Raw genomic sequence first — 24176 nt, forward strand, 5'->3', positions numbered from 1 at the left:
CAACCCCTGTAATAACTCACTGAAATGTGTACCAAAGCTTTACCACTTAATTATTCATAGTTCAACACCATTCACTCATTCCTTCTTTCTTCTCCATGTTCAGTGAATTTAGAGTTTGAGGTCACAGGGTGTTAAAACATCCTATAGGAGATGGATGAGATTCTACTGCGAAAAGCTTTTCTCTGCATTTCCTTTGCCAGTGCAGCCATTATTACTTGCTGATACAACATTTGCATGACAGTAACAGTTGTATTAAATAGGATGACAAGTTGGCTGTGTAGGGAGTTCAGTTTATTGGCAACCGCCAAGCTACTCAATAAGTCAGTGTGATTCTGACTCACGTAATTGCAACACCGGCTACTAAAAATAATGATACATTAAAAAAGAAAATGTATTTAATTATAATCCCGATCTGAACCCTGGGAGCTCTCATTGAAATTCAAACACCCTCAATTATTTCAACGGGGCTAACATTCGCTCACTGACCTTCACAGTTTGAAAGATGGATTAAACGTTCTGAGCAGTGGAAAGCAGACTGTCCTCCCACTCAATAAGCTCAAAATGATGATTAATCTGTGAAAAGCACCACAGAGCTCTTTTTAATGCATGGGTAAAGACCTGGGACGCAGGTGGGACCGTACACTCAGTGGGACTGCCCCCCCCCAGGATTATCTGTTCAGAATCACCTCCCTTTACGCAAACCAGGTGTCTGAAAACTCATAATATCCCTTTTGAACTATTTTTTGGAGCAACTATTATGCGCCAGAAACTCTAAATCTGCTTTAAACACCTCTTTGAAGTGTTATTATAACGCGGAATGCAATGCACATTTGAACTCTTTGAAACACTTCTACAGTATTCAAACACCATTATTCACAGAGCTTGTAAGAGTTAGAAGTGCTCTGGACAAAAGCCGGTGACGATAACTCAATTCGGAGTAATTCCTACCCGTTTGAACCTCCGGCTCTCTGGTACAGGAGTGGTCTGCTCCGGTTGTGGCCATTATTGATGAGGTTTTCGAAAAAGTCTCAGGCCTCTCCGTCCGCTTTGAGTCTTTGTTATTGACCTGGTGATTGATTTAAGCCCTCATAATTAGCAGGCCTAATTTAATTAAAGTGCAATTTAACGATACAGTGGGCAAAGGCAAAGGCAGCCGTGTCATTGATAGATCAGTACAGGCCTGATATGAAACAGGCACTGGCAGATGATGTATTCCACACACAGCAGGTCTATCAGTGACGGAGTCAGAGACAAAAGAAGAGACAAAGATCATAGTGAAGAGACAAAGAGGGAGAATGAGCAGAGTAAAGACAGAGACAGGCCCTTTGTTTCTCCAAATATCAGCCCAGCCTCTCACCCCCACCCTGCCACATCTCGCCGCTCTCCGTCCTGATGTGGACAAATGCAGCCTCACATCTCTGATCTAATTTGCTTAACAGCATTAGGAACCTGTCTGTCCCTGTAATTTGCTTTAAGCAAATTCACGTCAGAGCCTGAACTTTTATGAGCCAGAAGCCATGTATTTCCAAAACAAAACAAAGAGGGACAGATTTAAAGGCGGAGAAGAGTTCTTTGTTGATTAAAAAAGGGGTGTTGAGATGGGGGGGGGTTATATTAAATTTGGCCAAATTGGGAATATAATATGCCATGCATATCACTGGCAGGAAAATATGTACTTGAGAATTTAATAAATAGCTGGCATTAGCTGATTATGAGGCCTTATGGCTATGAAGATGCGCTAAAAAAAAATGCTGCATCATTAACAGTGCTGCAGAAAGTTCTTCATCATTTCAGACAGACTGTAGCAATTTCACAGTGATTAAATGTCTATCACTGCTGCCTTGTTAGCAGTACACACATGCATTGGTGCATGAAAAGTGATGATATATACAGAAATACATAACTGAGTCAGTGTGAACTTTGCTGAATCAAAAAAGTTGGTCCCTAACACATTTTTATGTTTCTTAAAAACCTGCCAATGCTTCCTATTCAGAACAGGTTCTTCCTACCCAACCACACTCCCTACTGTCCTAACCCAGCAAAACAACACATATTTGACTCCCTCTCCTCATTATCAAAAGGAATACATCTAATCAGGAATGCAAGTGGTCTGCTTTGAACAGGGCAGGAGCCCATGGGTGTGGGGTGTGAAATACGAAAGACAACACGTGTCCTCATCAGAGGACAGGCACTGCCTCAGCTTCTCCCCTTGGCACACAAACATAGGGTAGTACCTAGCCTCCCCACCTCTCTCCCTCTCCCTCACACACATACAAAGCAAGAGATAGCCGACACAGAGGTCACACTGCTTTGATTTCTTTCCAGATCTGCAGTTCCCAGTCCATCAGGGAGCCAATAGTTTGCCAAACAAATGAAACATTCACTGAAAAACTGCCTAATACCCTCAGTACTATGTTTTATATTCTGTGTACAACTCCCTTCACATCAACACTATAAATCCTCATTGCAGTGTATTGAAATCACCATTAAGTTACATCACCATGATGCTTAAGATCATAACAATATAAAGAAGATAAGAAAGTATGCTGAAACCAGTTTTGGCCTCTCTGCTGACACCCATTAAGTACCATTTAGGGAACTTGTGGGTAGAATAAAGGAGGTCATTATGACCCTCTCATCATCCACTAACCAGTTTATCTCTTCGCCCAGCCTTTTATAATGTTCCCTTATCCCCAACATAAATGTAAATAAGTGTCTCATAATCTTTGTCATTGTGACATATTGGTTGTTTTAATGGCATTGGAGTCCAATAGGCGAGTGGCAGAGTAAAGGGTTAAGGGTGGTGAAGAGGGTGGGGTTGGGTCTTTGGGTGCAACAGTCATATCCAATCTATTTACAGAGGCCATTTTGGTCCCTAATTTGGTTGTAATGGTAGTTTCCTCTGAGGGGATGAATATAAGGGATAAAAGACCTTCTGTAACATGAAGAATCATCCATGTGTGGTCAATTCTGTCACAGCTATGACCAGGTCACCCTACACACTGCATATGTCATCCATGGGCAGCTGCTGGTGAAGGCTGCTGTTCCATTTTTGAAGTACACAAGCTTAGATCATCTGTTCTTCAAATGAAGGTGTCCAAAGCTATAAAGCCTCTTTTAACTGCTGATTGAAAACAGTGAGATTCTGGCTGCAGTTAAGATGGAAAAATATTGGTAATTGCTTCGTGAGGTCAAAGGAACTTTAATAGGACTATTAGGAGTTATTACCGGCAGCTTGTCTTTGTATGTCAAAGCCATTGTGCAATGCAGTGGTGCTGTAAAGTCCTGTTTGGTCTTGTCTGTTGTACAGTGTTTAGTTGAACTGCATTAACTGGAGGTAATGACGGCACAATTATGGCTCCTTAACCTTTTGTGAAGGAGAGGAAAAGCCTGGGCAGCTTTTTCTTTTTTCTTTTTTCTCTGCTCACTGAAAACAGATTCTTTTCACATGTCGCCATCGTTTGTTACCTTTGGCTGGTTTAATGTTTCCTTAAGGGGCGTATGTCACCTTGCACAATTAATGTTTCATATTTTTAGCTGGCCAGATCTGGAGGGAGGGTCTTTCTAAATATTTCATCAGCCATTTTGCTAAATGCTCTGGCTAAATTGCTTGTTTCCTTTATTTCTTCATACAGTGGACACACCGCATTGTTCATTTCGAGACATTTCTATATCCTGTTCTTTGGCCTCCATTGTTCTGCCGGGCATAGACAGCCCATTGTAAGGGAATGCGTGACACCGTCTGACACGGAGGCCTGTTCCAGTCATGAAGCTGTCACCCAGATGTGGAACTCAGCCCTAAAGGAGGGGTGGTGGCCAGAAACACACCACTCGCTGCGCCCTTTGAACCTGTCCTTGTTAAGCCCTTGATGCCAAAGATGGGCTCAGGAGGAGTTCTCCTCCCCCCTTTTCCCCTAACAACTACATGTTGTACTTGCCCATAGCTAATGGTATGACACACACACACACACACACACACACACACACACATGCACGCACGTACACACACTTACAGTAGGTGTCATTTAGAACAGTGCTTGATGGTGGATGACAGCTCCTCAGCACACACCCCTTGCCCCAACCCTCGAGCAGTGGACTTCAGTATGTGTGTGTGTGTGTGTGTGTGTGTGTGGGTGTGTACAGTATTTCCCACTCTGAGCGGACAGCTGCTACCTCACTCCCATCCACCCACTTTCTTCTTTCTCTCTCTGTCCTCTTTACATTCTAACCTGCCTGTCCATTTGAAGGTAACAAGACTATGCACTTTTCTCTTCCTCTCTCTCTTTCTCTATCCCTCTCTCCCCCTTTTTCTTATACGAGTCTCAATAATCTAATGCTGCAGCTGTCCGATGGCCAAGCCCATAACCCCTTGCTTCTTCTTCCCTTCATTGTTAAAGAGGCTAGTGGATTTTTTGGCCACGGATCAGGGCTCCAAGCCTTCCCTACTGCATAGGAGGAAGGGAAAGAGACGAGGGAGGGAGATAGGAAAGAGTGCAACGGAGAGTTGAAAAGCCTTGTTGCTTCCCCACTCCACTGGTTACCAAGGGATCAACGGGGTGCTAAAAGCACTCAGGGGAGGAAGAAATGGAGGGTTTTTAGAGAGATTCAGAATGATGGAGAGACAAAGAAGAAGAGAAAATAGGGTGAGTGGAGGGGCAGAGAAAGATGGATGTATATTTAGCCTGCATCGCTCCTCTGCTGTCACTCAGTACTTGGCTTTGCCACTGACACGAGGACAGACAATAAGTGGGCTGGCAGTGAATATAAAGGGAGCTGGCTTCCTCTGCTACCCCTGGTCACAAGGAGACACTGACCCCTGCAATACCCACTCAGCAGTCAGCCACTAAGGAAGAACTCAACAGCTCTGTGTACTTGACTGCATGAGATGTCAGTCTTAACAAACAGTTATTTATCATATTCAGTCTTAGATGCGCCTGTGTGTTTCTCTGGTGAAAGCGCAGACTTTGTCAGAGGTCTCATTAATGAAGTGGCCTTGCTGGTTGGATATCCCCAGTTTTTACTCTAATGAACCACAGTGGCCACTTAAGCATTGCCTCGTGATTCCAGTGTCAAGTGTCAATCATGCCTCTTTGTTTACAGTGGAAATTGACTGCCAGTTGAAGCGTGTCATGCATGCAAAGACAAGAATAAAAACACCACTGACGGCTGCAATAATGTGCTCTTACATCAAAACACTGGCACTAACAAAACCAGTGGTGTAAGACGGGTCTGTTATTTGTTTCAGAGAGACAGTACGTCAGTATATTTCAGTTTAAAGGTGCGAAACATTAGCACAGTTTTCATAAAAAAATATAAATACTGTCAAAACAGAAATGATTCCACTTTAATATCTGTGGTAGATCACAGACGTCCTTGGAAGAAAAGTCAGGAGGGTTTGAGGTAGATCACTTGTATCAAGGAGAAAATACTTAAGGACCTTCTTGAAACAAGTGAAGGTCTCACTGTGTTTGCAGCTTTGTCCAGTTTTAACAAAGCAATTCTCCCCATTATCTCCTCTGCCCCTTTATCCTCAACTCATTCCCACTCCTCCATTGCCAACTCACTCTGGTTTGCTCGCTCTGAAATGAAATTTGGTTCATGGATTTTCACACCTCCCCTTGGTTTTTCGCACCATTTGTCTGGAGTACACCTGAATAGAAATATCACCTTGCTCTGATACCACTCTTATATCTACTAGTACTGCAATTGTATGGTAATTTTACCTGTCACATTCACACACCCAGCCTACTTACACTGTGCTTTTGGCGCAAGTGAAAGATCTCTTCACCTTGTTGCTCCGACAATAAAACTCACAGAAACTGTGTCTTATGTTGTTGTTTTTTTACTCGTTCTTTATTCCATCTCGTCGCATATATCTCTGGTTTTTCCTACATTTGAGCATGCAGATGCTAAAAGGGAATGAAACACCACATCCACTTGCCACCTACAGGAGCAAACAGGAGATTGTTGCTGAGAGCCACTGTTACTGAAGTTAATTACATGTCACTTTGTGTGATGATACACTGTGTATCAGCTCGCCTCTCAGATCACTCTGTTGTCTAATGAGACAGAGGCGTTGAGCACCATTGCTTCCTTCATTTCCTCACTGAGCATGAAAATGTCCTTTTTTAAAGTCAGCATTTGGCTTTCACACCTCAGGTTCAGCCAGTCTCATATAAGAGACTTATACGGTTGTATATTTATTGTTTTTGTCCAATTTTACCTCTGTGCCCTCCTGTCTTTATTTATAGATTCTTACAGGTGGCCAGATACATTCTGCACAGCATATATGTGCAAAAAAAAAATAATAATACAGCCATCTCATCTGGGAGGTTTTCATAAAAGGCTTTGTGAAAAACGGGTCCTGCGAGGCACCAGGGACCTCAGCTGACACATAATTAAAGGCGGGGGTGACTGGTTGACTGACTCATTTTCATACCGGACAGTTAAGAGAGAGGAAACAGACAAGCAGGGTGTGTTGAGGTCTCTTAAGGTAGACTGCTGATGAAATTTTCATGCCCCCATCCCACCTTATCCACAGCCCACACCTCTGACTCTAATAAATAAATAGGGGACAGAGTATCTCTGTGCCACGCCTGTGTGTCACCAAAGATATCCTGGCCTCTGAAAAGGGTTGAATCCATTTCCATAAAGAACCCAGAAAGGCACAAAACCTATTTGGATGTGCTTGACATTTTAGTAAAAGAGAGAGGAAGAGGAAGGTGAGGGGTGAGGGCGTTGAAATAGCAGCAGCTAACAAAGCGTTTCAGCAAACCCTCCGAAGGAGACGATCCACCGTCTGGGTGCTGACAAGCTTATACATATACATATGAACAGAAACACACACACACACACACACTGGACACTGGAAGCCAAAATGTCCTTCTCCTTTTAAAATGAAGACATTTTGATGTTCGCTGTGCTTGTCATTTGATGATGAATCTTCTCTTGTAACTAACCTTGAACAGATGATGATTAGTTGAAATTGAACCCTGTGTTATTAAATATGCCTCAGTACTATTCCACATGCAGTATGTCATCACTGCATGTAAGTGCCCTGCTCTGTACCATCTCCATAAAGAGAGCTCAGATAAAGATTTCAGTCCCCATTAAGGAGAGCATGAAGCTGCTCTGTCTCGTCGCAGAGCCTAGTTAAGTCCTCAGACGTCTGCCTGGCCTGTAAAAGCCGCCGCCTCCCGGCCCTGCTGCCTAATGGCCCTGAAGGAAGATGAGTAAATGAAATGAAGAGAGTGGGAGAAACAAATGACAGCAGGCTCAACCACTTTCCTTCACTCTAGACCTGATCGCATCACCGCAAAAAAATCCGGCAGCAGTGCCACACCCCAGGCCAGACCTGATTGATTGAGCAGGAGCAATCGATCAGGGCCACTTTGTCACTACAGTCGCTGAAGAGTTTGGCTGGGGAGGGATGTTTCTGTGGCAGCATCAGTACTCCCGTCTGTACTCTACTGAAAGTCTCTTTTGATTTAGAATAGAGGTCGTTACTTGTTCCTGCAGGTAATTGGATTAAAAGCCTGAGGAGAGATATAGGCAGGAGAGGAGGAGATGCAAGCACAGCCAAATAGAAATAATGACACAGAGAGAGGGTGAGTTTTTTTTTACTTTGCTGGAACAGCCTTTTAATGATTTATCCTGTCTTTTTTCTTTTTCTTTCTTTCTTTTTAGGAGGAGGAGGAAGAAGAGCGCATGAAACAAGAAAGGAGAATTGAACGGATAGAGCCAGTAGGGAGGGCTGATTCCTCATTGGAGCATTCACCTGTGTTAAGCCTAGAGTGAGTGATCCCCAACAAAGACCCCTGATTACACTAATTACAAAACAACTTGATTTTGTCTTCTTTATTTGTTCATATGCTCACAGCCTTGCTCAGTTACATTTAGATCTACACCATGGAAAAGTGTTTTGATGAAATTCAAATGACAAAAAGTGATAACAGAAAGGTTAATAATTGCCAGAATATCATCACTTAACACATAAACACATATTGTCCCCTGACAGCAATACAAAGTGTACATCCAGACCACACCTTCTTCTGTCAGCATCATCACACACATCTGCATAAACGGCTGCTTATGTTCATTTGTCTTCACGTCTTTATCAACACAAATTAACCTCCTCCCCCTCTCCTCCTTCTCCTCCTCCCTTCCTCACGTTTTTCAATTAATCTGTTCTCTTTTAGCACTACAATGTGATCTTAATCACTTAATTGGAGTCTCCATTTGGGTCCCTAATCGACCCTGAGGTCCACCAGTCTGACTCTGTAATGGATGACTTTGTATAGACAACACAATGCAGTCTGCAGCAATAAGGCCACAGCTACCCCCATCCTGTACATCCCATCAACATCATGCCATGTTTGACTATGTTGTCTTTTACATCCTGCTTTTATACATCTTCTTGTCATTCCTATTATTTGTTATTCATGCATGTCTCCTCCTGCCTCCCCTTTTTTCTCTCCTCCTCATCCATCATCGTCCTGCAGGAGCATGCTCACGCCGGTCAAGGTGTCCAATGAAGGCGGGCCCCTGGGGATCCACGTAGTGCCTTTCAGTTCGCAGGATGTCAGGTAAAAAGAAAGTCAAATCAAATCTGAGAATCAATGTGGTTCAGTGTTCAACAATATCTAGTTAGTTTCACCATCCACTATGTCTCCTGTATCCTTTGGTCTGAACCCCTGTGGATGTTGCTTTTTTTTTACCTTTTTTTTTTATCATTTCACTTTTTCTAACTCTCAGTTCTCTGTTCTTTCCTCTTCATCTCTTTTTTTTTTTTTACGTGTTGCTTCAGGCTGTCTTTTTCACTGACTCTGACTCTTCTGGCCATCTTTTTTTTTTATTTTTGTGAGTCTCTCTGCTGAAACACCACGCCCATACCCAGCCCCACTCATATCACAGCTCAAAAGCCTCCAGTGGGAAAAAGAACAGATGAAAGTAGTTTTGCTCTTGACTGCTGTTTTTTTTTTTTTCACATTGTGTTCTGCTTTCCTTTTATTCTAACCTATGTCCTCTATTACAACGGTGTCCACTTCGCCTTAAAGGTGATTCAGGCTGTTTCCTGTTCCTGCATGTTTTCTTTTCTTTTCTTAACGGATGAGTGTCGATGACAGGGGACGAGAGGAGGAATGCACCCAGCTTATAGATATTCCAGAAAAAATAAAGGACAGAGGAAGTGGCCAGATGTAATCAAACTAAAAGCTTGTGTGGAACACAGATCCTTGCCGCACGCCAAGGAACTGGCACACCACCAAGGTGAATGTGACTACTCAGCGCTAGGAAAGGGCGGCAGGGGAATGAGGTGAAAAGACAGAGTGAGGAGATGAAATGGGATGGCATTTGAGGGAGAGAGGACGGCTGTCATTGAAGATTGCTGCGTGTCACTAAGGGACACTAATCCCATCGCTGTTCATAAGCAAGTGTCAGGAAACTATATTTAGCTTTGACCTCATGTGATTGACTCCCTCAGAAGATGTGACTCTTTGAGTTATCCTGAGTCAGATGAGGAAAATAATGCTTCATGAGTCGCACCAAGCAACGTTGCTCTAATAAAGTTCAAATCCAACAGTTTATTAGACACACTGTGATCCCGAGGCTCTTCTGTATTCCCTCTAAATAAGCCTGCATCTTGCAAGATATAGCATTAATGCGGCATGGCCAGTAAATTCTCCATCAGCTAAGGTCGGCACTAATAGCTATCAGAGCCTTCAATTAACTTCAGACATGATAAGACTTAGCGTCTGGTCAGTGGGATGATGCTAATGGCCTGGCCCGGCTCTTTCCTGTGTGCTGTGAGCTAGGACAGGAGGCATTAGGCTCAGCAGGCTGTCATTAGTGTCTAGACCAGGGCCACAGGGGTCAGACAGACCGCAAAACCAGACAGCAAACAAGCAACTGCAGGCACTCCAGCGTCGGCTGCCCGCATTCTGCTTCACTGTACTGACATCAAGTTAGATCCAAGCAGGATGGGAAGACAGCTGCAGGAGGGAGCTGAGACTGGAGGCACACATGCACACACACTCTCCCAGAAATGTACAGACCCTTACCTGCAGATGAACTCATACAGTTTTTTGAACAGTATGGGCTTAACTTGAGTGTTATAATCCCACACAGACTCGTGCTGTCTCTTCTTTTCCTACACACTGCATCAATGCTGATCTACCTCAGATTGTACACACACACACACACACACACACACGTACACATGTTCCTCGCAGATGCATTCTTTGCTTAATGAACTTCTCATTCCATGACCAGTTTCAATTGTAAACAAACTGCGGACATAATTGCCGTGCATAAACGTATCCTGATTGGATTATTATTTGATTAAAGACAGTAGATGAGAGCAGGTGGTCATGTTCGAATCATGTCTCATCACTGCTGCCCAGACACAAGATGGACTGAAGCTGCATGGTATAGTGCTCTGCTAATCCTTGTTTTCTAGGAAATATGGGACTTGGATCTACGAACTCCTTGTGCTTCTATTTGGCAACTAATGAATTCACTGACATACAGCTTCTCAGAATGCCATTTAGATTTTTGCTTTAGCTCTCCTGCTTTCCCCAAGTGACTGATTTGTATCAGAAGCCCCTATCAGTGAGATGGGGAGGAATTGAGAGGGTGGCAGTGCATTACAGTCATCACAATAATAGCACTTTTACGAACTCGTCATCTTCTTCAAATCTCTAAAAGATGCTGCTTTATCTCCAATCCTCCCTGCTGCTGCTTTGAATACTGATCAGGGATCAACCAAAACTCCTTTATCCACTGTCTCTTGTCTGCTACCAGATCATAAGTCATTAGAGTGTGTCCATGCTATAATCGTCATGCGCAGTACTTTGTTTTCGAGCTGCCAACACTTATGGAGATAAAGCACAATCATGTCCACTCTCACACCGTCTGCAATTACTCTCTGTTCAACACACTCACGCTGACCTGGCAACGCCGGCTCAGACACCAAGAAAGGGGGAAGGGCCTTTTGTGATCTTTAATTTCAACTTAATGCTGAACCATTTACCCCCACTGAGTAGCTGAAATGAGTTGGCGGTGTGAGCGTGGACGTACACATTATGCAGCCTATTAGACCAATGTCCTGAGAGTGGCCCTGTTTGGTTAAAATGCTAAGGAGCTCTGCAAATGTGCCCTTGACGTCTGCGGTAAACAGGGTCACAGTTTAAATGTGCGGTTGTTTGTCTCCAGTCAAACGATAAGAAGTAACTGAAAATTATGAAAAGCACGCAGCTTATGTCCTTGCCACTGATAAGCTTTTGATTGCAGGATAATTTCCTATATCTTGTCAGCATTTGTCAGGCTTCTGAATTTTTTTTTTGTTCTGATATATTTCATCATTAATTTTAATTTCCCAAAAGTAAGCCTCGAAACTTTTTGCCAGTTTATGCAAGGACACCAGACGTCTGCACTCAGTCAGTCTACCTGCTACCTCAGGCATCTGGCGCCTTAGAGACGGATGGAGTTTGTAGTTCTGCTGTGCGAGCGCGCATCAGATCTCTTTGCATGTGGTTATCCTCAGGGCCTAACCAAAGCCCCAAAGGAGCTCACTGATGTATTTATTTAGAGGAGGGGGAGGAGGGGGAAAAGAGGGGAGGGGGTATTTGAAGGTAAAGGTTGCCTTTTTTTTTCCAGGAGTGCTGAGATGGCACTGCTGTGCAACTGCTTGGGTATTTATTACAGCACTGTCGGCTCCTGTCTTAAGCTCCGGTGAAGGCAACTACAGCGTTTCCTCTGAAGCCATAAGATGATCTCTTAGCTGTTGGTCTGGATTACCTTAGACAACCTGCACTGTCATTCTCTCAAACCTGTCCACAGAAAGGCAGACAGATTCTGGGGACAGAAGCACGGACAGAGGCTTAAAATTTAGTTAGTAATGCAGTGCTTCTCCAGGCTGCAGGAAAATGTGGCTCTTTATCCGAGCTTAAAGTTTGGAAAGTTAACTTTTGGTGGCATTAGCTAGCAAAAGTACTGAATACTTGCACACTAATAACTCAGCAGCAATGGTCATATATTTATTTCCCCATTCTTTCTCCTTTACTTTGTTCTTTGGATGATGCTGATCACTTTAATATTCATTCATTTAATATTATTTTTCCTCCATGCTTTCTTTTCTAGACCTCTATAGACTGTTCGTACCTTCTTGCTTGCAGAAGACAAAGCACCTCTAAATGATATTTTACCTGTGAGTTGTTGTGTAATCATTCCCAGGACTCAGGGCTTGCTGGTGAAGCGTCTGGAGCGCGGGGGAAAAGCCGAGCAGGAGCGTCTCTTCAAGGAGAACGACTGCATCATCAAAATTAATCAGGGAGACATTCGCCACCTGCGCTTCGAACAGTAAGCTCTAAAGTGGTCCCTCTATCAATGGTTATATATGAGACATGTTTTCCAGATGACATTATAAAGTCCAAAGCTCCTACTCCAAGTGACTTTTCATATAATTTCATGTCCTCCTTCTGGCAGGTACACTGATTTTTCTTTCACTACTTCCAAAGCTGGGTACTCTATTGTCCTGATGCACGGTCCAGTCAGTGATACAGTTCATACAGAGAGCACTGTGTTTGACATTAAGTGCAGTGGCAGTAAATAGTGTTACTGTTGATAAGTGGAGCCTAAACGTCAGGGAGACCTAACGCCCACAGAGCCGCACAATAAAACAGAAATATTGCTGTTTTTGTTGGTCTTCCTGTAATAGGTCTCAGTGACCTGCAGTCCTTCACCACTGCTTCGCCCCCTGATCCAAAACCGCCTACAGTCATCTCTCGCTTCATTTTGAGCGATTCATTGCTCCCCCTCGTTTCCCCCCCATTCACCCAAAGCCACCCTCCTTCTTAACACACAACATGAGCCTCATGTGCTGCACTCTCACACATACTTGCACATACCCTCGCACACACAGTTACACAAAGCTATAAGGTATTATTAACATCAACGTCTGTGTGTGGCAGGCTGAGATATAGATTGCCTTGCCTCGAGGCTGGATCCTAGAGGCGGTGAGCAGAGGTCTGCTTGGCTCTGTCCCTTATCATCGAGTGCTCCGCAAGAAGCAATAGCCCAGATTCCTGCCGACGAAGGCCCAGCCTACAGTCACACTGGGCTGGACATAGTCATCGAAAATCACTGGGCTGAGAGCCACCCTACTGAATGATTGGCAGAAACTGAGACAGAAACCAAGTTTGGAAATGTTCTGCATTCAGAAGTAGAGTCAGAGATTCTTTTTCTTGGACGACTTGATGATTGTCAAAACATATATTCTTTAAACAAGACATGCCTAACATTTTTATAACCGACGTTGGCAAACATAATAAAATCTCTCCATGAGCATGTAAAACTCCAGACTATCACAGTTCCCTTACCACATTATGTCAATGTGTTCACCAGACTGTGTACAAAGCCACGAAGGTTTTAGAATTTTTTTTTTCTTCTTCTTTTCAAAACCAACGCTATTGTCATTAGTAAACATCCCAGTTTTCTCCCAAGCCTTTTCTAGTGTGAAAGAGGCTTACAAATCAAATCCACAAGGGAGTGATGTTTTGTAGCGTTCCACACTTACCCTCCATTGCCAAACAAACTCCTCACCGGCATCCAAATGCATATGATGTTTGTGATTCTGCATGAAAATTAGATGAAGGAGCCAAACTTTCTTCCCCCACCTACCCTCCCCATCGGCCCCTCTCGCTCTCCCACCGCCCTCACTTGATTGTGCGCCGCAAAGAGCGACAACTTAAAGTGATAGTCTAATCTCCTTGGATTGTTTTGCATGGGTAAATATTTTGAGGCGCTTAATCTAACTGAATGTAATGATGCATTGATGGGGTGATTTATTATTCAATCAGGCCCGCGTGGAGGTTGATTACTGGAGTGATGGCACTGTATATGTGCAGGTGGGAGCGTACACAGACGCGCACTTGCTCACTCAGTCATCACCCCTCAGTGTGCACATGTGAGTGATTTTTGTAAATTACCATAGGAATAAAGATGGGTGAGACCAAATCCTGCAGAAGTGTCTTGGTGCGGCATGTGCGCCTCGCCTCTGTGACACAGCTTGAATAAAGTGTCGTCTGTCATGGTGGAAGCAGCTTAGCGGCTGTCATTTGAATAGAATCAGCATGGTATTACAGGCGTGGTAATGGGGGTCTGGAAACAGGAGGTGGGATTGTTGAAATTAAGACATCCACCGTGCCTCTGGCCCCTTATGCTCCGGTGTGGCTCGCTCCTGGCCAGCCTATCTATATGCTAAGTGCTACCGGCGAAACCAGACTAAACAATTCTTGCGTCTGGGAATGATGTTGAGCTCTTGTCTTGGCTTATTTGGACCCCAAACCTCGCCTGAGTCTCAGTGTGTGTTTTAGCTTTTTCTTTTCTTATTTTGCGTGTAAGGAATGAAGTGTGTGGCTCCTTACTTTGGGACCTCATTATTTGGAAAGCTTCCTCGATGTGTGATTCATCATGATTTTCTGATTGTTGAGTCAACTCATGTCCATTCATCTCTCAACACACAAGGACACACACAAAAAACAAAGAGCCCTATGCTACAGAGACTTGGAAACTCTCCATACAGTATCTTTTACTGCCATGATATAGAATACACAATGTATAATGTTCAATCACTGACTCGCCATGCTTATCTCCTTCCTGTCTTGATGCTGGTAATTATAGATAATGTAATTTCTTTCCTCTGCTGCTATGTGGTGAGTAGCCCGGCGATTAGCCATGCTTGCCTATCACCTCTTGACATACAGTACCATATAGCTCTCTTTATCCGTCTAGATCTGTCAAGCTATGATAGTATATTATTGCACATGTATCGCTTATCATGTTAAAGCTAATTCACTTCTTGTCTGCATGACCTCCCCACTTTCTCTTTTGCACTCTCCCTGTATCACCTCCAGAGCCCAGAACATTTTCAGACAAGCGATGCGTTGCCCAGTCATCATCTTCCACGTGGTCCCCGCAGACATAAAGAGGCAGTATGAGCTGCTTTCGGCCCAGAGCGAGCTCAGCCCGGCCCAGTCCAACAGAGTCCGCTTTAGTCAGGACTCTCAACAGCCTGGGGACAGGTCCAGTCTTGTGGGGAGTATGATGTCAAGATCTGGGCCACAAGCAGGACTCAACCACAAGTATGATTGACCTTTTTGTTTCTGTAGTTACCCTGTGTATATCCGTGCATCAAACATGTAGCACACTGTGGACTTTTCTGTAATATGTTCATTGTGAATCCAAGTTTAACACAATTAAAGGCAAGAGAACAGTTTAATACTCATTTCTACCTGAGATCACTAAGTCTGCATTGCAGATCATCATGTTAAAAGCCCATTTTATCTACCTGTGGTTACTATTCATTTCTGTAATGTCTTTGATTAAGTTCCAGAAAGCTGGTGTTTATCACACAGGTCCTTCTTGAATTCATAAATCCCCCAATCTTTTCTCTGTGTGTTACATTTAGTCAATGGGTCAGTATAGAGATAATGAAACTTACTGTAATGTTGAAACAACATCATTGTGCATCTTACTTTACATAATACAGACAGACAGATTATGGCTACAAAAATATATACTTAATGTAAAACAACACTAAGTAAAAAGAAACAAATAACAAACAGATTACATTGACAAGAGACAGACAGATGGATCCAATTAGCAGAGCACAATATCAGAACTTTAACGAAATAACAACCCTAACCCCACAAGCAATTTGTCAACCAATAAGTCATTGACTAGACAAGAACATTTTCATCAACCGATCAATCCTTGGAGCAGGCTGGGTCAGTCCTACATGTCTGTTGTCCCATGCCTCCTGCTGTTACCGTCATCATATCCAATAGTGCCCAGTGTGTTAAGATAATATAAAGTCTAAATTTAATGTTTTGCCATAATCATTATGAAAAAATGTGTTCTACATCATCATTTGTACAATGTTGATGTACTACAACTGTAGTAAAGGTTAAAAGAACAAACCTCCACTTTCCTTCCCACCACATTATGTTACAAACGTTCTATTCATGTGGGTAAAAACAAATGAACCCTTCGTCTTTGCCTTGCTCTGTAGTCACCAGGGACCTCTGGCAGGAAGCACCCCGGAGCCAAGTCGACGGTACGCCACGTTACCCCACACCTTGGTCTCCAGGAGCTCGTCAGCCCCCTCCCCGTCCTTGCAGCGCAGGATAAGCACAAACCCGTCCACCAGCTCCTACCTGAAGAACAAAGGTCGCAGATTCAACATTCAGCTTAAGAAAGGTAAAGAACCAGCACACACAGGAATGCACACTTGTTAAAGTGAAAAACCTTCAGCGTTTTCATGAGAATAATAAAATAAAAAAGTAAAAACTTCAGCAAATGGCTGGAATAATCACACAAAGGACCCTGTTTTTGTGGGAGTGAACGTAGTGCTCTGAATGGTTGATGTTTTCCTGACCTTAGCTTTGCCTGTCTGTGTGGGGTTTTGAAGGTGGGAGCCATTTATTCAATCGAGGCAGCACAAAGTGAGTTTTTGGTATTTTGGTGGAAACTGGACCTCGACTTTGAACAATAGACACATCTATTGTTCTGACTCAACATCATTCAGCAGAGCAAATGTACAGAATATAATAACAGAATAATTCTTAACATGTTTAAACTAAATACATTTAAATCTGCATCAGTCAAGAATGTCCGCAAATCACTCTGCATTTATCAACAAACAAATACAAGCGATTCCTGCAGTCTGCCAATCTGTTGTTTACACAAATCTCTGCAGCCAGCTGAAGGCAGCAAGTGCCATTACACACGTCATCGACCATGTTTACCTTTATGAAATCACACACAAACACAAGGATGCTACAAAATAAGCCTACACACCTCTACACACATGAAACGGGTTGGTTGTAACTCGGTGTTCTGCCAGTTTACGTTGGAGACATTCGATTGCCAGAGCTGGTTAATCCTGTGTCACAGACCCCTTTCCAACTTTAAAAGAATATTCGCCGGTTTATGTTTTGTTCTTCAAATGCATCATGTATCAATATGAGATACTGCAGAAATACCATCAGACAGATGCAATCATATAAACTGCCGCGCTATTTTTCTATCATCGCTGACTGCTTTTATGGAATGAAATTCTCTGCAACTCAGTAACTATGTAAAACGATCACTAGCACAGCCTGTATCATTCGATGTATAGCTCCTTATTTGTCTTATGGAGCTTTTAGAACAGATAACCCGAGTCTAATTTGCAGTCAGTTCACCTATAGTTCAGCTATTTGAGAAAATGCAGTCCTCAAATGTACATATGACACCCCCATAACTGAATTACAAAGTACTCTGTGATGGCTAACTGTGAACAACACCATTGACAAAAACCTTTCAAGTCTATGTGATAACTTCAATCATTAGAAGAAACCAAGAGTCAATTTGATGAGAGATCGACACATGATCCATACAAGCACGACTACAGGCACAAATTATGTATTTCCAAGGCAAAAAATTATAGCTTGGTAAAAGAGCATTCTCCTATCACCACTAATATGTAGTTAAGAATATCCTTTTTCTTTTCTTTTTTTTACGGATTAGAACCGCTTCTGTCAACAATTCTGTCAATCCCTTCATTGACAAATTGCATTCTCTCTGATCAGCAGAGAGTGTGTAACTGATTACAGGATTAAAGTGTGCAGGTTTGGTTTTGTGCATTCTCTACAAGCCAGATCCATCAGTATTCTGAATTTAACTGTGCTTAAAGTTCACTTAAATACACAGACATACTGTTTAGCTATTTTGATCATCAAGTGGCGTGACAACCATAAAATGTTTCAGATATGAATAACACCTGTGTCTCTCTCTCACTCTCTCTCAATCTGTCTTTATTCATCCATGTTCCGCTCTGTCGCCCCCTTTACTGCTTATTGAGACGAAGGGGACAAAGGGCCATATCGTCATCTGTATGCATTTATTTTCTCTACAGTAAACAAAAGGTCGACGGAGACAATCTTTCAGGAAATATTTAAAAAATCTCTACTTGCCTTTAGGCTTTGTTTAACTAGGCAAGCCAAGAGCAAACAGAGATCAGCCGCTTCTTGAAAACAAAGTTTGTGGTTCGTTTGGCACTCACTTTGGCTACATCACAATGGTCTTGTGGTTGAAATATAAAGATTCAGCAATCAGTCTACTTCCAGCTGAAGTTGGTGTGTTTGCAGACTTGGACGTGCCGTTGATACTGAACCAGTTGTATATCGTAGCCAACCATTGTGGTGGGTTAATTGCCAGACCCCATCTCATTTTCATCACCCCACTATCTTTATATGCATTGACAAGCAGTTGGTTGTGAAATGAACCAATGCTGAGGTGACTTGCCTCCCGTCTCTCTCTTTGCTCCTTTTTTTTCTGTTGGGAGGGAGCAGGTGTTTTGTTGAAAGCTGCCACCAGGGCCGTAGCAGTGAGCTTCAGGGAATACTGCGGCAAGTGAGTTCAGCAGCGCAGGCTAAATCAACTCACTCTGGGGAAATGCAGTCACAAGCTCTTCTAATATGTTTAGTGAAGGACCCTGAGCAGTGCCAGCAGAGTTTCACAGTTCTTATACAGTGTGGAGCTACACTGAAAGTTGTATTTTTTTTGGTTATAATGTGATAAAGTTTCTGCACACAAGCCTCTTATTTTAGAGAAACCAAGATGTTGGTGCAGCTCCAGCAAGAGACCGATGCTAGTAGTTCAGTTTATTTTCACTAGCCACATTGCTTCATGGTCTACATCAACAGTCATAACTCTGAAACGTATGCTCTCGCGCAAGTGACAGGAATAGTTTCTCAGATTATTGCTCATGATTTAAATGGGGCTTACCGGATTGGCTTTGCCTCGCTTGTAAACTTCAAACCATTCATGAACTCGAAATGGAGATGAATTATTGTACACATGTTATTGAATTGGAAATTTAACTGAGCACTAAAATCCGACAGAGTCGTGGAAAATGTGCCTCCGAAAAGCATTTTGACAGTTCCTTTTGATTACCATCAGATTTTATCCCTACTAATGTTCTAGGCTTCAGCAGTTTTGCTGTTGACTCATTGTAATTGTTGTGATTCGGCCTAAGTGGCTCTGAGTTCTGAGTGGCGGGAGCAGATCTTGCATGGCAAATTAACAAGAGTGCCTTAATCAAATACTGCAGTCGAAAAGGACATACGCACCCCATTAAGTCATTCTAATGTGCCTCAGCCTCTCCTCATGTTTGCTGTTTAATTGGCGTATTGGAGCCAGGATTCCAACTAATCCAGAAAAGGATACAATTACTTTTATCCTGGTCTTCTATTACTACCCAAAATAAAGACGTCAGTGTTTAATTACTGCAGGCCTATTAGAGATGCATTCTCCTTATTGCCTGATTGGAGACCGTTAACGACGGGATCTTACAATGGGCCTGAGTTTGATTCTGCTCATTAGGCAGTGTGCAGGCCAGGGGAGAGAAGAGAGACTGGCATGGGTGGGGGGTCACAGTGGAAAGGGGAACAAAGATAGTGATGTTGGGGATTTGAAATCGGAGCCATAATGAACAGATTATCTGGACTTAAAAGTGTAGGACACAGGGATATTCAGGGATAGGGATAGTCATTGGTCATGACTAGCAGAACTTTATTTGGAAACACTTTTTTGGTTAGAAAATAATTATATTTCTAAAGTTTCATTTTGAGTACAGCAACTGCACTGAGCAGTGACCTTGTACGTATTAAAAGTTTGGCATTTATGAAGACAAACTCTGCAGATTTAATATCCAACCTAAAGGATGGCTGCTATTTCTGTCTGCGTAGTTATCATGCTGCATTGATGGAGCACGTCATTATCCTCAACAGCTCAACTTTCTGACTTTTATAAGCAACCTCTTCATCACCTTTCTGCAAGTTTGTTTGTGTGCAGAAATGACAGGAAAGTTACGATCTGCACTTCTCCCTCTTTGTGTCTCTTGTTCATCATCACCATCACTGTCAGTGAGACGACAGACAGTTCGACAGACTGCTAGAGAGACTTACTGGGGAAAAGTAGGTCATGATGAACCATCAGAGGTGCTGACAGCTCTGTGAAATGAGCAGCTACTTTGACTTGAATACCAATCACTGTTGTTACCATCAGAAAAGCCTCCACTGAAAACACCTAGCACGAATTTGTTACTTGACTGCATGAAACGCCAACGGCTAGGTTATGCATTGAGCAATCCATCTCTCTGAGTGCTCTTAATGACTCATCTAATAGTATTATGTAGGAGGGCTATTGAATTTTTAAATATTCTGGTAAAAAATAGCCCAACAAACAACATTTTTTTGGTTTACCTCATTCCCTAGCTGACATTTGAAACCTTTTCTTGCTTTCATTTGACAAATTCCTGGTCTGGTCAGCAGAAAAGGTCAGGCCTGAGATCCTCTTATTTATCTGTTATTGTATTTGCCTACTTCCTCCACACCAGCAATTCATATTCATTTGATGAACCTTAAAGGTTAACCTTAAAGCCTAAAGCAAATGGCTTTGCACTGTTCATATCTGAAGTCTTTTCTCAGATCTAACTGTTGAATTTAGCTCACTGCACATCAGACAGACAGCCCTGCTCAATAATACAGTACATCAATAAGAAATGACCTTTAATGAACACATCATGGTCACTGTTTTCCATATAATGCAAACTTCAAACTCTCTATATATAGTAAAAGGCTGCCCTGACCCAGACATGATTTGAACACAGCCTGACCTGACCTGCAGTCTCAAAGGTTTTTTTTTTTGGTTAAAACATCCGGCACATGGAACATGGATGATTCAGAAAACAGCATTTTTGCTATTTAGGTGTAGAGGGTTATATTTTAAGAGGTTGTTGAATGTCATTTTGATGCATTCTACAATCCATAATCATTCACTTTTCTCTGCTTATTCTGGTCCATAACTGCTCTTTAATCTGACCATTACTCGCAAGAGTGGCTTTACAGTCCACACGCATTCATCATAAACACTCAATTTTGGTTCATAGCACTGAGGCTATATTTAGAGTTTGGAACATTTTTTCATTTTTACTTCCTAAAAAGTGAGACACACCCTGATGGCAAGCCAATGAAAAATTTCAGGATGGTAGGTTAGTATGTTTGTATTAACTATAGGGGGTTCAGAACATGGTGGAAAACCATAATTTGATCCCTGCATAGTGGTTACTCATGTTACAGCAGCATGTAATGAAAAGGATCTTTCAGAAATGGTTTCAACAGTCTGGCCTGTTTCTTAAGAGTCACAGTAAAAGCTCTGTGGTAGTTTGGCACAATATCCTTTGGTTTCTTTCTGACTTTAATCAGAAAAAACTATAATGAGATTCAAAACATTCCATCTAAAATGCATATATAGGGACACAAAAATCCAATTACATTTTATCACTATCAAAGCCACATCGTTGTTTCGTACATATTGGTTGTCTGTTAGTGATGTAACTTTTTGAAATGAAAGCAAGAAAATGAATGTCACTGTGTTTACCTGGAGAAACAAATCTTTCATTGTTGACATTTATGAACTTATATGGAGGTGCTGGAACACTTTACTAAACATAAACACATGCACATTATTTACTCCCCCCCGCTTCAGAACGATAAAGCTTACACAGGGCTATAAATCACTAATATTACTGTTATATTTCTGCAGCAATACAACACGAGAGCATGTAGGCTGACAATCTTTCAGTTTTACTGCCCAGGTTCATGCACCCTTGCTGGCAAATCTTGTCTAATGAAGTGTCCTTGAGCAGGACTCTGAAATGTTAAGGACTGATGTTGCGTAGGAAATATCTGACCTCTGAACGAAGAGTAGGCATACAAGAAAAAAAACGATCAGGAAGTATTTCATTACATTACTAACTACATTCATTTGGTTTCCATTTTTCCTAGGTCCAGAGGGTCTTGGGTTCAGCATCACATCCAGAGATGTCCCCATTGGTGGAAGTGCCCCCATTTATGTCAAAAACATCCTTCCTCGAGGGGCCGCGATCCAAGATGGCCGGTTAAAAGCTGGAGACCGGCTGCTGGAGGTGGGACAGCACTTTTTAACTCTCTAAACATTAACCATCACACTATTGGCGAGTGTGTTATGTAAGATTTTATGTTAGTTCAGAGACTAATTACTCTTTTGCAGATATGCTTTTTTTTCCCTATGGTTATAACAATTCAGCTCCAGCTTTGAATTGCTGAGTAAAAGTGATTAGATGGAACAATATTTTGATTATACTTCAATCAGACTGACATGAAAATCAGCGAGTGCTCACTTTAGGGAGAAATAACCCATGTTTAATTTCAGTTCCAGCGCGGCTCAGAGGGTAATCTGCATAAAGGTTATGTGCAGGCCATAGATTCCTCCTCGCAGAATTCAAAGAGCTCTTCTATTTTAGTTTTACAGAAAGTGTGTGTCTTTGTGTGTGTGTGTTTATTATCGGCTGTATGCATGTGCTTATCTGAGTGTTTATGAGTCTCTGTGTGTGTTTGTGTGGGTAGGTTAGTGGAGTGGACCTTAATGGTAAGAGCCAGGAAGAGGTGGTGGCCCTGCTCCGAGCCACGCCCATGGGCGGGGCTGTGAACCTGTCGGTGATTCGCCAAGAGGACTCCCTGCTGCCTCGAGAAGTGGTCAGTACCCCTTCAGTGCCTCACCTTAAAACCAATTTTCACTCCTGCTTTCGCACTCAGAAATAAGGACACTTTAACAGTTGATTGCAACCCCTTGGTACTTGATACTGGAGGAGAATTGTACTTTAATATTCTTATTCTTAATAGATATTTATTTAGTTTCAGGTGTAAACATTATTGTCTCCTATGAATTAAGCAAACCTTAAGCTGAAATAATGGATATGTTGGATCAGATTAGTCAGTTTGATTCAGCATGTCACCGTTGACTCAATGCAGTCACTCTAGGAAAAGGTCACTAAATGTGTAACATTCAATACAGCTGGGAAATGGATTTGTCATGGTGGCTGCACTGACGTGCCTTTAACTGCCCCTTAAACCCATCATCTTGTCTTTCCATCATGTGTTCTGTGCTAATTTTTACATTATTCTGTAATTCTGTCAGAGTTGTATTCATTAATTGGCTGCAGGATTTGTTATAAATGTAATTTTAAAGGGACAGGTTAAGAACCACCTGAAAGGTGCAACATTAGCTTTAAAGTCTATGCGCAGCTCAATATTCGTCAGCCACCCCCACTTTGACCCCGACAGAATAAGAGCTGAGATGAACACAAATGGTTCCCCGAGCATTAGGGTACACAGCCAACACAAACACACACTGATGAATAAACACACTACATGGAATGTGAACAAAGAGACACAGATACAGCTATGCAGCACACACACACTGACCAGTACACGCATGCGCAGGCACCCTCAAGGGATGAGCGGACACAAATACTGTACAACTTTAGACATACACACAAACACACTCTCACACTCAGACACTCAGCCTACATACAGGGTGACTTTGGCTGTCGTGCAACAGATGGCGAGGCTACTGCCCTCGTCCAGCCTGCGCTCAGTCGCTTTGACAGCAGGCTCGAGTGTCACAGCACCTTGGCAGTCTAGGGGCCCCTGGTGCCAACCGCACTCCTACCCTTAATACTCAGCCTGGCACCCAGGCTGTTAACCCCGCTATAGGAGATGTTCAACTTGTAAAGTAATGGCCCTGTGAGACACATTTTACTCTGCTAATGTGCTGTTTCTTCAGTTAGAAACACACCACCCCCACTTTAATCGATCTACAGCCTTACTTTAATTTTAACATTCATAAAGTGGCAAATGGGCTCATATTTCATTCTTAGTTGCATTAAAGTGAGTCACAAGATTTCAAATTAGGAAGCATGCACAATCATAATGTGGCTATAGACGATCTTATTGGCTGCCACTGGCATCAAACCTCTGACCTTCAGGTTACTCGACATGCTCTGTAACCACTACAGCTGACACTAACTGAAGGGATGCACCAAACTGATTCATACCTCTCCTCGGCAGCCATGACAGCAGCTGAACGGTGCTGTGAGGAGTGTTAAAAAATGCACGGCTGCCCCTGGGCTGTCAACTTGTGAGTGCTATGGTGTGAGAGTTTGATGGCTACACACGCATGACATGATTAGAAAAAGCCCATCATGGAAACACTGTCTGATAATCTCTGCATGTTTTTATTTGATTTTGCTG

At 42.6% G+C, this 24176-nt stretch overlaps 1 protein-coding gene across 2 annotated transcripts in view; it reads left to right on the forward strand.

The window, feature by feature from the left end:
• LOC104922457 (partitioning defective 3 homolog) overlaps window positions 1-24176 on the forward strand; it is a 327327-nt gene that overhangs the window by 143658 nt on the left and 159493 nt on the right. For both annotated transcript variants that reach the window (XM_027274131.1, XM_027274132.1), the window contains exons 6-12: window positions 7687-7793; window positions 8502-8585; window positions 12232-12357; window positions 14913-15140; window positions 16070-16257; window positions 21891-22030; window positions 22491-22619. In XM_027274131.1, the coding sequence (XP_027129932.1) occupies window positions 7687-7793; window positions 8502-8585; window positions 12232-12357; window positions 14913-15140; window positions 16070-16257; window positions 21891-22030; window positions 22491-22619 (1002 nt within the window). The remainder of the gene's footprint in view (window positions 1-7686; window positions 7794-8501; window positions 8586-12231; window positions 12358-14912; window positions 15141-16069; window positions 16258-21890; window positions 22031-22490; window positions 22620-24176) is intronic.

This window comes from Larimichthys crocea, chromosome XXIII, assembly GCF_000972845.2.
Source record: "Larimichthys crocea isolate SSNF chromosome XXIII, L_crocea_2.0, whole genome shotgun sequence".
Classification (NCBI taxonomy): Eukaryota; Metazoa; Chordata; class Actinopteri; family Sciaenidae; genus Larimichthys; species Larimichthys crocea.